The sequence below is a fragment of the Ranitomeya imitator genome, chromosome 2, assembly GCF_032444005.1.
Source record: "Ranitomeya imitator isolate aRanImi1 chromosome 2, aRanImi1.pri, whole genome shotgun sequence".
NCBI lineage: Eukaryota > Metazoa > Chordata > Amphibia > Anura > Dendrobatidae > Ranitomeya > Ranitomeya imitator.
This window is the reverse complement of record NC_091283.1, coordinates 338,525,987-338,539,318: the sequence shown is the minus strand read 5'-3', so window position 1 is coordinate 338,539,318 and position 13,332 is coordinate 338,525,987. Positions and strand designations below refer to the sequence as shown.

At 49.2% G+C, this 13,332-nt stretch overlaps 1 protein-coding gene across 2 annotated transcripts in view; it reads right to left on the bottom strand.

The window, feature by feature from the left end:
• Positions 1 to 11,735, bottom strand: part of LOC138663662 (N-formyl peptide receptor 3-like) — a 53,421-nt gene extending 41,686 nt beyond the window's left edge. The window contains exons 1-2 of one of the 2 annotated variants that reach the window (XM_069749946.1): positions 11,682 to 11,729; positions 6,676 to 6,747 (exon numbers count right to left, since the gene is read on the bottom strand). In XM_069749946.1, coding sequence (XP_069606047.1) covers positions 6,676 to 6,734 — 59 coding nt within the window. In that variant the 5' untranslated portion in view covers positions 6,735 to 6,747; positions 11,682 to 11,729. Of the gene's footprint in view, positions 1 to 6,675; positions 6,748 to 11,681 lie in introns of both variants that reach the window. The other variant, XM_069749947.1, reaches the window with a different exon arrangement.
• Between the last annotated feature and the right edge of the window lie 1,597 nt (positions 11,736 to 13,332).

Below are 13,332 nucleotides of genomic sequence, written 5' to 3'. Positions count from 1 at the left end.
AGAGGCGCGCATAGGTGAGCAGGATATTACAGCCTCGATAGGGATGGTCCGGAGCTGCGAGGTACCCACCCCGAACGACGAAGAGTCGAAGTGGTTCCGCAATTACAGAAAGGAATGCAACAAAATTTGGGAAGAAGTCGAAAGCCTTAAGAAAGCCCTTTCTGTTGTCTTGAAGCCCAACGTCATACCCCGAGGCAATTCACAGCGTAGTATAGAAAAAGTCAGAGGAGAGGTGTGGAGTATGCCGATCACTTCAGCAGCGGTTCCAGAATTCGACCCCATATCGTGGGGTGGAGTTGCAGAGGTATGCTTCCCGCAGAGGACGACGATCCCGACCAAAGCGTCCACCAGACAGGCGCAGAAGTGAGTGCTGGACGTGTGGAGGAGTGGGACACCTGTCTAGAAGTTGCCGTACTCAAGACAGCCGACGGCGAAAATCCACTCACCCCTCCGAAGGTTCTGCTAATTTGAGAGAACGCCGCCCCTGGGAGAAAGTGTACGGTGAGAAGAGAGAAGCCGCACCCAGAGCCAGACAGAGCCACAACGTCAGACGCCGAGAAGAGGTGGAGGAGGTGTCGTCTGTTTACAGTGAGATGTCTGTGTTGGTCAGGCGTGTGTAGGTGAGTCTGGTGAATTTCCAACTTGGATCTGAAGGATCTGTCTGTGAGACTCTGTTCAAAGGGATGTCCACCGGAGTGTATCGCTACCTTGCCTACCACAAGTTCCTGAAGAAGGGGAGAAAGTGCCAAGTGTTCCAGAAACACACAATCCTACGGTTCCAGATTGTGAGGCGAAAGAACCGATTGCTCCATTTACCGAAGTGGAGAGTTTGCCGCCCATCAGCCCAAGGGATTCTGACCAAATGGAAGAGTTACAAGATGCCCCTGAGGTACCCCCGCCAGAAGTGGTAGCCTGTGAAGAGGAAGAAGTTCCTGAGACATTACCTCTGACAGCTCTGGAATATTAAGAGGGAGAATCTCTCGACCAGAAGATGAACAGGCCTCGGAGATTGCTGCTCCATGAGACCTGGATGAACCCCCATTTTCTACCACTCCACACGAAGTTTGGAGTGACCCCTTACGAGCCATACTGGCAGAAGATGGAACCAGAGAGGCCGGAGTGGTTGCGAAAATTGTGGGCATCTGTCGGTCCTCAGAAGACTATACTGGAGTATGAAGAGTTCTCGCCCGTGGAATGGCAAGGTAAAAGAGAAGGGGAATGTAGGGAGGTCGACCGGACCATGGGTATCTGCATGCCAGGTGCGGAACTTGAAAGGCTGCATCATCTGTTCCCGGGGAGAAGCTTGAAGGGGGCGGACATTCCCCTGCTGCCGGAGGGAAGCCTGAGTAAGCCGGACCTTCCTCCTGACAAAGGGGCGGGGAGAGTCTAAAAAAGTCATGCAGCGTCAGAGGCATAAGAGGAAAAAGCGTGCGAAGCAAGGGAATCTGGCGCTGCCGCCGAGCAGTGCGGAGGGCAGCCGCAGAGCGGTGAGCGGCATGCTCTGCTTCCCCCATTAGAGAGTACTGACATGGCGACGGGCAGTATAGAAGGAGCCCCCATCGCCTGCAGAGCCGTGCACACAGAGCAGAGTGAAGCCATGCAGAGCCAGATAGTGCACAGCAGTAACCAATGAGTACTGAGAGCGTGCTGCCAGAGACAGATCGGGTGCAGTACCCCACCAGAGAAGCAGCGCGCCAGTGGTTGTCAGTGCTTCAGTCTTGGCGGGAGCAGACAGTTCCCAACATAGAGAGAAGAGTGCAGCGTGCCTGGTAGCTGACAGATTGAGGTGCTGTGTGCTTCATGACTGTGAGTACAGTACACGTACCATATAAGAGTGACCTCATAGGGGACTGATACTTGCGCTTAGATGTTTCCAGTGACTATTTGCCTAGACACTTGTGACCTGACTTCATCAGTGAATATAATTGCAGAGACACGTTGGGCTCTTAAAGGGCTGTGGCCCGTGCCTCTATCAGCCACTGCAGTTCATGGACTAGTGTAAGGTATCAGAGACCAACCATTGCTACCAGAAGACAGACCACCGTCATCATCAGGACCATCCTGGAAAAGACATCGCGCCAGCCGTTGCCGGTGCTATTGAGTTCCCAGCAGGAGTTACAGTTTGTGGAGCTCCTGACACTAGTGTTTCTCAGCGAACTGTCATTACCTTAAACATCATTCTTCTACTCACATATTCTTTACCATTTAAACTTTTTATTCCCCTGTGTACCCTTTACCTCCCTCCATCCATTCCCATTTATACCATTGAACCCATTACTTCCTGTGATGCAGTGACCCTGTTACAGCTTGCAGGCGCTTTATGTTCTCCTCAGAATACGCACAGAAGCGTATTGAGGCCATGGGAGTGCATGGCAGTCGCAGGCGTAACTGTGATGGTGAGACAGTGACCAGCATTATTGTAAACTAGCTATTGAACCCGTTCTACGCCCGGGTGGCGAGCATTTATATTGGTATATGGTCTCCATCCTGTCATGTGCTGCTCCATCCTGCGTCCCCATCCTGTCATGTGCTGCACCCATCCTGCGTCCCCATCCTGTCATGTGCTGCACCCATCCTGCGTCCCCATCCTGTCATGTGCTGCACCCATCCTGCATCCCCATCCTGTCATGTGCTGCTCCATCCTGCCAATCCTGTCATGTGCTGCACCCATCCTGCGTCCCCATCCTGTCATGTGCTGCACCCATCCTGCGCCCCCATCCTGTCATGTGCTGCACCCATCCTGCGTCCCCATCCTGGTATGTGCTGCACCTATCCTGCAACCATCCTGTCATGTGCTGCACCCATCCTGCGTCCCCATCCTGTCATGTGCTGCACCCATCCTGCGTCCCCATCCTGTCATGTGCTGCTCCATCCTGCGTCCCCATCCTGCGTCCCCATCCTGTCATGTGGTGCACCCATCCTGCGTCCCCATCCTGTCATGTGCTGCACCCATCCTGCATCCCCATCCAGGTATGTGCTGCACCCATCCTGCGTCCCCATCCTGTCACGTGCTGCACCCATCCTGCGTCCCCATCCTGGTATGTGCTGCACCCATCCTGCGTCCCCATCCTGCGTCCCCATCCTGTCATGTGCTGCACCCATCCTGCGTCCCCATCCTGTCATGTGCTGCACCCATCCTGCATCCCCATCCTGGTATGTGCTGCACTTATCCTGCGTCCCCATCCTGTCATGTGGTGCACCCATCCTGCGTCCCCATCCTGTCATGTGCTGCACCCATCCTGCATCCCCATCCTGGTATGTGCTGCACCCATCCTGCGTCCCCATCCTGTCATGTGCTGCACCCATCCTGCGTCCCCATCCTGGTATGTGCTGCACCCATCCTGCGTCCCCATCCTGCGTCCCCATCCTGTCATGTGCTGCACCCATCCTGCGCCCCCATCCTGTCATGTGCTGCACGCATCCTGCATCCCCATCCTGGTATGTGCTGCACCCATCCTGCGTCCCCATCCTGCGTCCCCATCCTGCGTCCCCATCCTGTCATGTGCTGCACCCATCCTGCGTCCCCATCCTGTCATGTGCTGCACCCATCCTGCGTCCCCATCCTGTCATGTGCTGCACCCATCCTGCGTCCCCATCCTGTCATGTGCTGCACCCATCCTGCGTCCCCATCCTGTCATGTGCTGCACCCATCCTGCGCCCCCATCCTGTCATGTGCTGCACCCATCCTGCGTCCCCATACTGCGTCCCCATCCTGTCATGTGCTGCACTCATCCTGCGTCCCCATCCTGTCATGTGCTGCACCCATCCTGCGTCCCCATCCTGGTATGTGCTGCACCCATCCTGCCTCCCCATCCTGTCATGTGCTGCACCCATCCTGCGTCCCCATCCTGTCATGTGCTGCTCCATCCTGCATCCCCATCCTGTCATGTGCTGCACCCATCCTGCGTCCCCATCCTGTCATGTGCTGCACCCATCCTGCGTCCCCATCCTGTCATGTGCTGCTCCATCCTGCGTCCCCATCCTGCGTCCCCATCCTGTCATGTGCTGCACCCATCCTGCATCCCCATCCTGTCATGTGCTGCACCCATCCTGCGTCCCCATCCTGTCATGTGCTGCACCCATCCTGCGTCCCCATCCTGTCATGTGCTGCACCCATCCTGCGTCCCCATCCTGTCATGTGCTGCACCCATCCTGCGTCCCCATCCTGTCATGTGCTGCACCCATCCTGCGTCCCCATCCTGTCATGTGCTGCACCCATCCTGCGTCCCCATCCTGTCATGTGCTGCACCCATCCTGCGTCCCCATCCTGTCATGTGCTGCACCCATCCTGCGTCCCCATCCTGCATCCCCATCCTGTCATGTGCTGCACCCATCCTGCGTCCCCATCCTGTTATGTGCTGCACCCATCCGGGGGCCTGAGCAGGCGGGGACACCGGCGCGCTGTGGGGGTCAGGTGCCGGTATCGCCGCCAGCTCAGGCCCCCCCAGCACTTACTATATTCACCTGTCCTGCGTTCCACCGCTGGGCGCCGCCATCTTCCCTGTCTCCTGGCTGTGACTGTTCAGTCAGAGGGCGGCGCCGGCGCGCATTAAGTGCGTCATCGCGCCCTCTGAACTGAAGGTCACAGGCCGAAGACCGGGAAGATGGCGGCGCTCAGCGGTGGAACGCAGGACAGGTGAATATAGGCGATACTCACCCTCCTGGCGGTCCCTGCTTCTCTGTTGGAGATCGCGGTGTGCGTTCAGTGTGAACGCACACCGCGATCTCCCGGGAGCGTCACTCTGTGAGGCCCAGACTGCGCCGGCGCTTGCGCCGGCGCAGTCTATAAAGGCTTCGGACAGAGTGACGCTCCCAGCGTTATATTATAGATGGTCGGTATGTGTCGCAGAGGAGATCCTCTGCCCTGTAAGCCAGTAATGTTGTTGTTCTGTAGTCCCACAAGAGTTTGTGTAGTTGCAAAGGGAGGCTTACAGGATTAGTCTGAGAGCTGGGCAGGTCTGAATAACCACACACCTCCCACCTATGGGAGTGGCTACGGCGATATAATGTGACTGACGTCTGGTCACATGGTCGGAGTGTGAGGTCCTGGATGGCCTGTGTGTTGGATTACTGAAGAGCACATGGAGAGGCCATGGATCTGAAGGCCTGTGTGTTGGGAGGTCCTGTGTGTGGACCGGATCCCTGAATAGCACATGGAGAGGCCGCGTACGTGAAGGCCTGTGTGTTGGGCGGTCCTGGGAGTAGGACGGACATCCTGAATAGTACATGGAGAGGCCGTGGACCTTAATGGCCTCTGTGTTGGCATGTCTTGGGAGTAGGACTGGATTCCTGAAGAGCATGGGGTGAGGAAATGGAACTGTCGGGTGGCCTGTGAGCAAGGCATGGTCCGGGACGGTGATCCCAGTAAGGCAGTTTTCCAGGGAGAGAGGACTGACGAGGAGTCAGCGTGTGGAGCAGGAGCTCCTGTAAGGTATCTCTAGATAAAGGGGGTTATGGGCAAACCAGTATCTGCCAGTGGAACAGACTCTTAGTGCCTATGATTTTCCATGGAAGCTAATTAACTGTGTGGACTCCAACGGGAACTGGACGAAGTGAGGTCCGGTGTGTTTAGAGACTGCAATCTAATGTCATGTAATGCTATGTGAGTAGAGACATTGATACAGTGCATGGACAACCCCGGGAACTGGTCAGAAGAGGACTGGCGGGTGTAGTGTCAAATAAAGGAAGCCGTGTACTATGAACTGTGTGTGTGATGTATAACATGGTGGTTTATAACGTGTAAATAAACCGCATGGACTGTTTAATGGAGAAAATCGTGGCTGTGTGACTGAATCCCGTTGCTATGCGCTATCTTACACTCCCTGCGTGGAGTATTCCCTTGTTAATAAATCTGTTTACCCTTGCTCTGCCTCCCCGTCAGGGCCGGCTCCAGGTTTTTGAGGGCCCCGGGCGAAAGAGTCTCAGTGGGCCCCCCCTTTAACACATACCCCGATTCATGAACGCATATAAACACAGCCATGTAGTATATAACACTGCCCACGTAGTATATAGCAGCCCATGTAGTATATAGCAGCCCACGTAGCATATAGCAGCCCATGTAGTATATAGCACAGCCCACGTAGTATATAGCAGCCCACGTAGTATTTAGCAGCGCAGCCCACGTATTATATAGCAGTGCAGCCCACGTAGTATATAGCAGCGCAGCCCACGTAGTATATAGCAGCGCAGCCCACATAGTATATAGCAGCGCCACTCACTCATGCACTGGTAGGACTAGGAGCTCCTCCTGAATCTGCCTCATAACTTCAGCAGCACAGCAGCCAGCCAGGGGCGGAGAGCAGAGTAGAGAATGTGCTCTCTCCCCCCACAAACAATGTCACACTGGCTGCCTTCTCTTAACCCCTATGTGTGCCTGCCTGGCTGCACTCACTGAGTGATAAGATGCTTGTGTCAGAGCTGGCACATAGGGGTTAAGAGAACGCAGCCAACAGTGACTTTGTAGGCGGAGAGAGCATGTTATCTCCTGCTCTCCCAGCTGTATCTATGACAGCTGAGTGGGCCCCCCTCTCTGCCAGGGCCCCGGCATTTGCCCGCTGTGCCGGGTGCTGACGCCGCCCCTGCTCCCCGTCCATCACTGCATCCCGCGTTCCTGCTAGAATCTTACATTTGCACTGATGTCTCATGAGAAATACAGAATTAGGAATATAAACTTACCGGTCGTTGTAGCGCAGAGTTGTATTATATGTGGTCAGATTATCAGCGGCATCGTCCATTCTGAGGATTCACCTACAGTAATAATAATACAGACCTTGTAATCACCGTATCAGTAGGATTCTTGAGGTGAATGCGCTCTCCAGCCATTGTTTCCTCATTGTCCCCCTGTTAGTAATCAGTAATGTGTGTAAGGAGTGTATTTCATTACTGACCAGTCACCGTCTTTTACCGTTTTCAGCTTTCCTTTCCTCGTTCTGCGTCTTGACGATTAATACTGAAAAAGTGACCTTCGGCCACAGAGAAGTGGAGTGGAGCCGCAGTAGACTGGAGCAGCGCTGTGAACGGCAGATGACGGCGGCTGGTAAGTAATGGAATACACTCTACACACATTACTGATCGCTAACAGGGGGACAATAACCACATCGGAGGCTCCTGTAATCACCCCGGTCTCCAGCTTACACTATGGGGGTTTATATAAAGCCGGCTGGAGTAAGATGAGCTGCACGCTGTATTGTTATAGTTCTTGGGAACAGGATACAACAATATTGGTGGTGGGCAAAGCATAGAAATGTTTAGAATATTAATATTTTCTTATTTTCTATGGCAGACAGGGACAATTTTCCACAAATCTACCTGTATCATGTGCAGCAAGCAGGTCTCCAAGTAAAGGAATCGGCTATTAAAAAGTTGGATCCCACCACTAATAAAGACACCATTATCTGCTGTGGAATGACGTCTTACAGATTTATCATTATCACTCGTCGCACGAGACATAACACCCAAACCAATCAGGGCAAAATCTTCTGGAGATGCCTCATGGGAATCTGTCAGCACAATCCTCTCCCCAACTGTTTATATGGTCGTGTTCCTCTGTGACCATACTGAAAAGACACAACACGACCATATACACAGACTGGGGGCTGGGAGAATTGTGCCGACAGATTAATTATTAGAAAGAAAATTCCATCAGGGGCAAATTACTGTAATAATAAACTGCTTGTCAGTAAGAAAAACATAATAAAAGATAGATAATAGATACAGTAGATAGATTATAGATAGACAACAGATAGATAATAGATGATAGATAATAGATAGGTGATAATAGATAGATATTTAGATAGATAGATGATAGATAGATAATAGATCTATAGATAGATAATTGATAGATAATAGAAGATATATATATAGATAGATAGATAATAGACTAAATATGAAGTCACTGCCTGATACAATCGGACGTCCAGATGGTTTATTTAAACATTTGCGAATTTTAGGCAAGGCATATATGACCGGAGTCACCGGATGTTCAATAAGTAGATATTATGTAGGTCCTCATCTAAAATTCCATCTCTCTCAGCTTCATCTAATATGGTTTTAATCTTTGCCATAGTTTTAAATTTTAGATCTCCATTAAGTTTTTTATATACGTTTTCTATTTCAGAGATATAATCTTTAGTATCCATGACGACAACACCACCACACTTATCCGCAGGTTTGATGGCGATGTCGCCGTCATGGGCCAGTTCACACAGCACAGTATTTTCTTCACAAGTCAAATTTGGTATGTCATAGCCATGTCTATTAACAGTTTGTTTAAACACATCAATATCTTCAGTAACCGCAGTAATGAAAGCTTCTATTTGCTGGTACATTAGTGGGGGGCACAAAACTACTAGTTTTTGAAAGAAATAATTGCTCAAATTAAAAATCCGTGTTACTCTGTAGTTTTTTTTATTGGATTTGGTTGAGTACCAGTGTTTCAATTTTATACTCCTAAAAAACTTATATAGTTCCATCTCCAACCAGTTAATATGGCTTTTTTGGGTTAAAAGACAGACCCTTATTTAAGATGGATAGATCACAATCAGTAAGTTTTTTAGATGACAAATTTACCACAAGATTCATTTCCTTGTCGCTGCCTGTCTAATAGGTAATGTCCATCCCTTGTTTTCTTTTTCTCTTTTTTTTGTCTTTTGTGATGTTTTCTTCCAACTCTTCTGGTCGTCTTAGGTCTTGTGAGGATCGACTCCTCCGTACGTCTAAAAAAAAAACCTGCATTTTTAGACGTCTTCATCTCCCAACTGTTGCGCTTCCATCACCTCTTCCTTCTTGTCCTTTTCATGGTCCTTCTCCATTTGTTTCTCCCATGGCAACTGTCTGTGAGACAGCAGACCAGAACTTATACAGTAGATATTGATAATCCTAAAGTTATGCTCCTCTGTTTTTTCCTGAAAGCCATGGGGATTCCAAAACTTCTGGAGCAGCGCCCAGTCAGTGAGATGCAATGGCAGACACCGATTTAGTCAAGGAACGGGTGATGTCTGCTACATGCTGGTGTAGCACAAGCACAGCTTTCTTAGAAAAGTAATGGCGATTGGGCAATTGGTACTGGGGGACTGCGATGGCCATCAGGTTTCGGAAGCCGTCTGCATCTACCAAGCAGAAAAGCAGCATTTCCATGGCCAACATATTGGAGATGGTGGAGTTCAACAATCTTTTACGTGACCACAACTGCAGAACCTTGGGCTGGCTGCAGTGCTGTGAGAGGGCGGAGTATGATGAACCGGACAAATTGCTGGACCGTGAGAGAGGTGCAGGCGGAGCTGTTAGGGTGGATTCAGAATCTTGTAGTGTGCTTGTTCTCTGTAATCGGTCAAAAACAGCAGACATGTCTGCTTCCATTACAGATGACGGCAGGTTCTCAGTCAGCGTGATTGGACCTGGTAAAGAAACGAGGTTCTGCAGTTGAAGACCTGCGACTCAATGTTTGGCACGGTAACAGAGAAGCAGCAGATGCGATTGATGGGATGGCTGATGGTTGTTGAGGTCCGCTGGTCCGCATTTAGTGCAGTGGGATTCCTAGAGTAACGTATGCTGATTGCGCATGTGCAGGTTCATACACGTAGTAGTCAAATTATTACACTGTTTACCTCTCTTCATTACTTTTTATATTTTGCAAATTTGGCAGATCATGTGAGTTGGCTCATCCTTTGCATTGTCAATAAAGGCCCAAGCTAGGCAACCCTTGCCACTCCTGCGAGCTGCAGACCCGCAAATGCTGCTGGTCACAGCCACAGTTGTGGCTGAGGATCCATTGCTCGTTGTAGCTGCATCACTACGTGTCTGCGACATACGGTGAAGCTTTTGAATAAACTTCTGATGACCATGGCATAGAATGTGTGAACAGCTCTTCAGACTCGCCCATCTGTGGTTCCGTACAGTCAGTTGTAAGGTTGGAAAGTTGGGACGCGGGGAAAAGCAAAGGTAATTTGGGTGACACCTCTGTGGACTGTATTGGGTATGATGTTGAGGTGGAGGAAGAGAAGGAGAGGCCACTTGAAGTTGCACTTGCCATCAACTCGAGCACATGCTCTTTCTGGGCCTCATCAAGAAGGCGTACTGCTGTGTGTCTGCCAAAGAAAGGTAGTGGAGTAGCCCGCCCAGTGACAGAAGTTGTCAGTTGTCTTTGCATAGGACATGACATTGTTGGTTCGCTAGTGCTTTCACAAACATTACTACTTACCCAACGTACACCTTGAACAGCAAGCCTAATTCCCCTTCCACCATGGCCTCGCTTTTTTACAGGCATGTTGCTCAGATAATGTGGTAGGAGCACAGTATTAGCAACTAAAAAAATTAGATTTTTAACTCTGCACTACCTCTGCTAACAACTGAATTTCAGCGGCAGTAAATTACAAGGTGAAATATGGCGTGCTGTATCGCATTAGTCACAGAAGAAAGAATTGTATTTGGTGTGGATGAGGCCTGTATGACAAAAGTTATGCTATAAACAATTTGAAAGTCAGATGTCCCCTACTGTATGACCTAGGAACAGAATAATTTGTTGTGGCCTATGGATCAGGCCTACAACACACAACACACTAGATGCTTCAAACTATTTAAAAGTCAGGTCTCCTACTGTATGACCATTATTACCAGAAAACATTTTTGGTTATGTGCATGAGATCTGCAGACAGCTTAATTTCAACCCAACAAAATGACAAAGTGTGATACGGCGGTCTGAACAAATTTTTTTGCAACAGAAATTTTTTTGTTTTTAATGAGCATTAGGTCTGCAGACAGTTTCATATCACCACAGCACTAAATGACAAGGTGGGATACAGCAGGCTGCTTCACATTTAGCTCCTGAAAAAAAAAATATTATTTAGAATGCTATGCTCGTGCATAGAGCACAATAGAAGCAGTGCACAACACATTTGTAGGACATATGCCCTGCTGGCTTTCCCTATGGACCTCAGTAATGGCCAAAAAAAGGCTGTAAGGTAAATTTAACAGCCACACTGGACACTAGATAGCTAAAATCTTGCTGCTAACAGTGCCAGCATCAGGAGCAGCCTCTCTGCGCTGTTACAGTGTCAAAATGGCACTAAAACAAGATGTATGCTCTTTACATGGAGAGGGACATGTAATTTCAGCAGCCAATGACACAAGCCGTGGTATCAGGACATTGTGGATGTGTCCTGCACCCTGATTGGCTAGCCACAATGTGTATACATAAAGTTAGGGGAATTTTTTTTTACAAGAACACTGCGCCTCTGAGCTCTGTAAACCCCCCCCCCTCATCAAACACATGCAAAACGCTCATGATACACCTCCATAATCGTTGCTAATGTGCTGAAAATACTTTTGTGGCAATGCAAATATTTTCCTGCATTTTTTACCAAATATTGCCGTTTTTACTGATTTTATAAAATATTGCTCATATTTCCGATCATGAATCCGAGTGTGCCATATACCATATTCGTGCCGAATTTATGTTTGGCAATCGTTTTCGAACAAATTCGCTCATGACTAATCATAACAACAAGAGCCAAATAAAAAATTTCAGGAGTTTAAGATCATTAAGAAATGGCTCATTTCATAACTGATCTTGACAACTTTTGAAAATATGCAGCACAGTGTAATCTATTTCTATACGGTATAACATTTATACCCATAATTTCTATGTAAACTAATTATTTATCATGATGTTTCCAGTCACTTACCTTGTAGTTATTTCAGACTATTCCCTTCTGCAGCAGACACAATGTATAATTTCATCCAAAGAAATAACCAATAAAGAAATGAAATATGTGACTTTACACAGAAAACCAAGTCACCGGATGCTGAGATTGTACAACTGATTAATCAGAGAAACATTTACCGTTATCTGTCTGTGCAGTCACATACGGATGGGACCAGATATTACCAGGAAATGATGTATCTGTATAACATGGCCTCTATCATAGTTCTACATCTCATTATGGCTGCTAGGGCTGCAGATAAGGTTTCTTTCTATAGCAGGCAGATCGGGTTTGTTTCCTTCTCAGCAGATAGATCCTTCTGCTTTCAATAACATTATTGTGTCATAAGAGAGAGCTTGTGTCTGGAGTGTATGGACCATTACCTACCATCAGGGCCGCTGCCGCCGCATTGAACTATACCGACATCAATGACGCCGGTACAGTTCAAAGCAATGAAGGAGGAGAGAGCGTCAGCTGACGCTCTCTCTCCCATCATTCCCCTCTGCCTCTGACACTGCGGGTGTGCGATGACGTCATATCATCGCGCACCAACTGTGTGCCGGGCCTGGGCAGTACAGCACCTGAGACCGGAGCCACGAACAGTGCAGGGCATGAGGAGAGGTGAGGATTGTGTTTTTTGTTGTTTTTTTTTTTCAATATATTCGTGAGTACTGGACTGTGGCGCTATTGGGGGGCGCTACATTATATTCTATGGGGGAGGCTGTGTTATATACTATGGGGGGCACATTATATACTATGGGGGAGTACATTATATTCTATGGGGGAGGCTGTGTTATATACTATGGGGGAGTATATTATATTCTATGGGGGAGGCTGTGTCTCCTGTCAGGTATATATTATTGTAGATACAGAATGTATGGCCTCCTGTCAGGTATATATTATTGTAGATGCAGACTGTACGGGCTGCTGTCATGTATATGCAGCGCCCCAGAGATCTGGTCGTTGCAGTATGACACTCTGCCGCTAAGGGGAGTGATGGTACGTCTGATGGCACTGAAGGAATTCTACTGACCAGGTATCACCAGCACACATTACACTTCACACTCCGGCCACTAGGGGGAAAAAAGGCTTTATTTATTGGGCCACTCCTCACACTGGTAAAACTAGGGGTTGGATAGGAAGTTATTCAGAAGCTGACTGGGTTGGATTCAGGCAACATCCCATGGCAGGGGGTGTTGCAGGGAGAAGATTCAGGGGGGTGCCTGTCAGGCGTGGGAACCTGACAGGTACCTAGCGAACAGAACAGAACGTTACGGAACCGCGTCTGCACTACCTTGCAGCGGTATCCTAAGAAAGAGACACGAAGCAAAGGATATTGTGGAACAGTGAGAAATGAGATCAGCACAAAGGAGATCCAGTAGGAGTCGTGCCCTGAGAACGGCAACATCCTACTGAGGCGCGTAGCCGGTGGCCGGAACACGGAGGAAGTAACTGACTCTATGCCTTACTTCAAACTCCGCAGGACAGTTAATTATAGGTTGGCTGTCTTCCTTAAATTTCCTACGAAGACATAGGGGGCAACGCGTGGAGAGGGGCGTCTCTAGGGTCCCGGAAGAGCTCAGAGCCTTCCCGTCATATGGGTGCGTCCTAGCCATAACATACCTGGGGGACG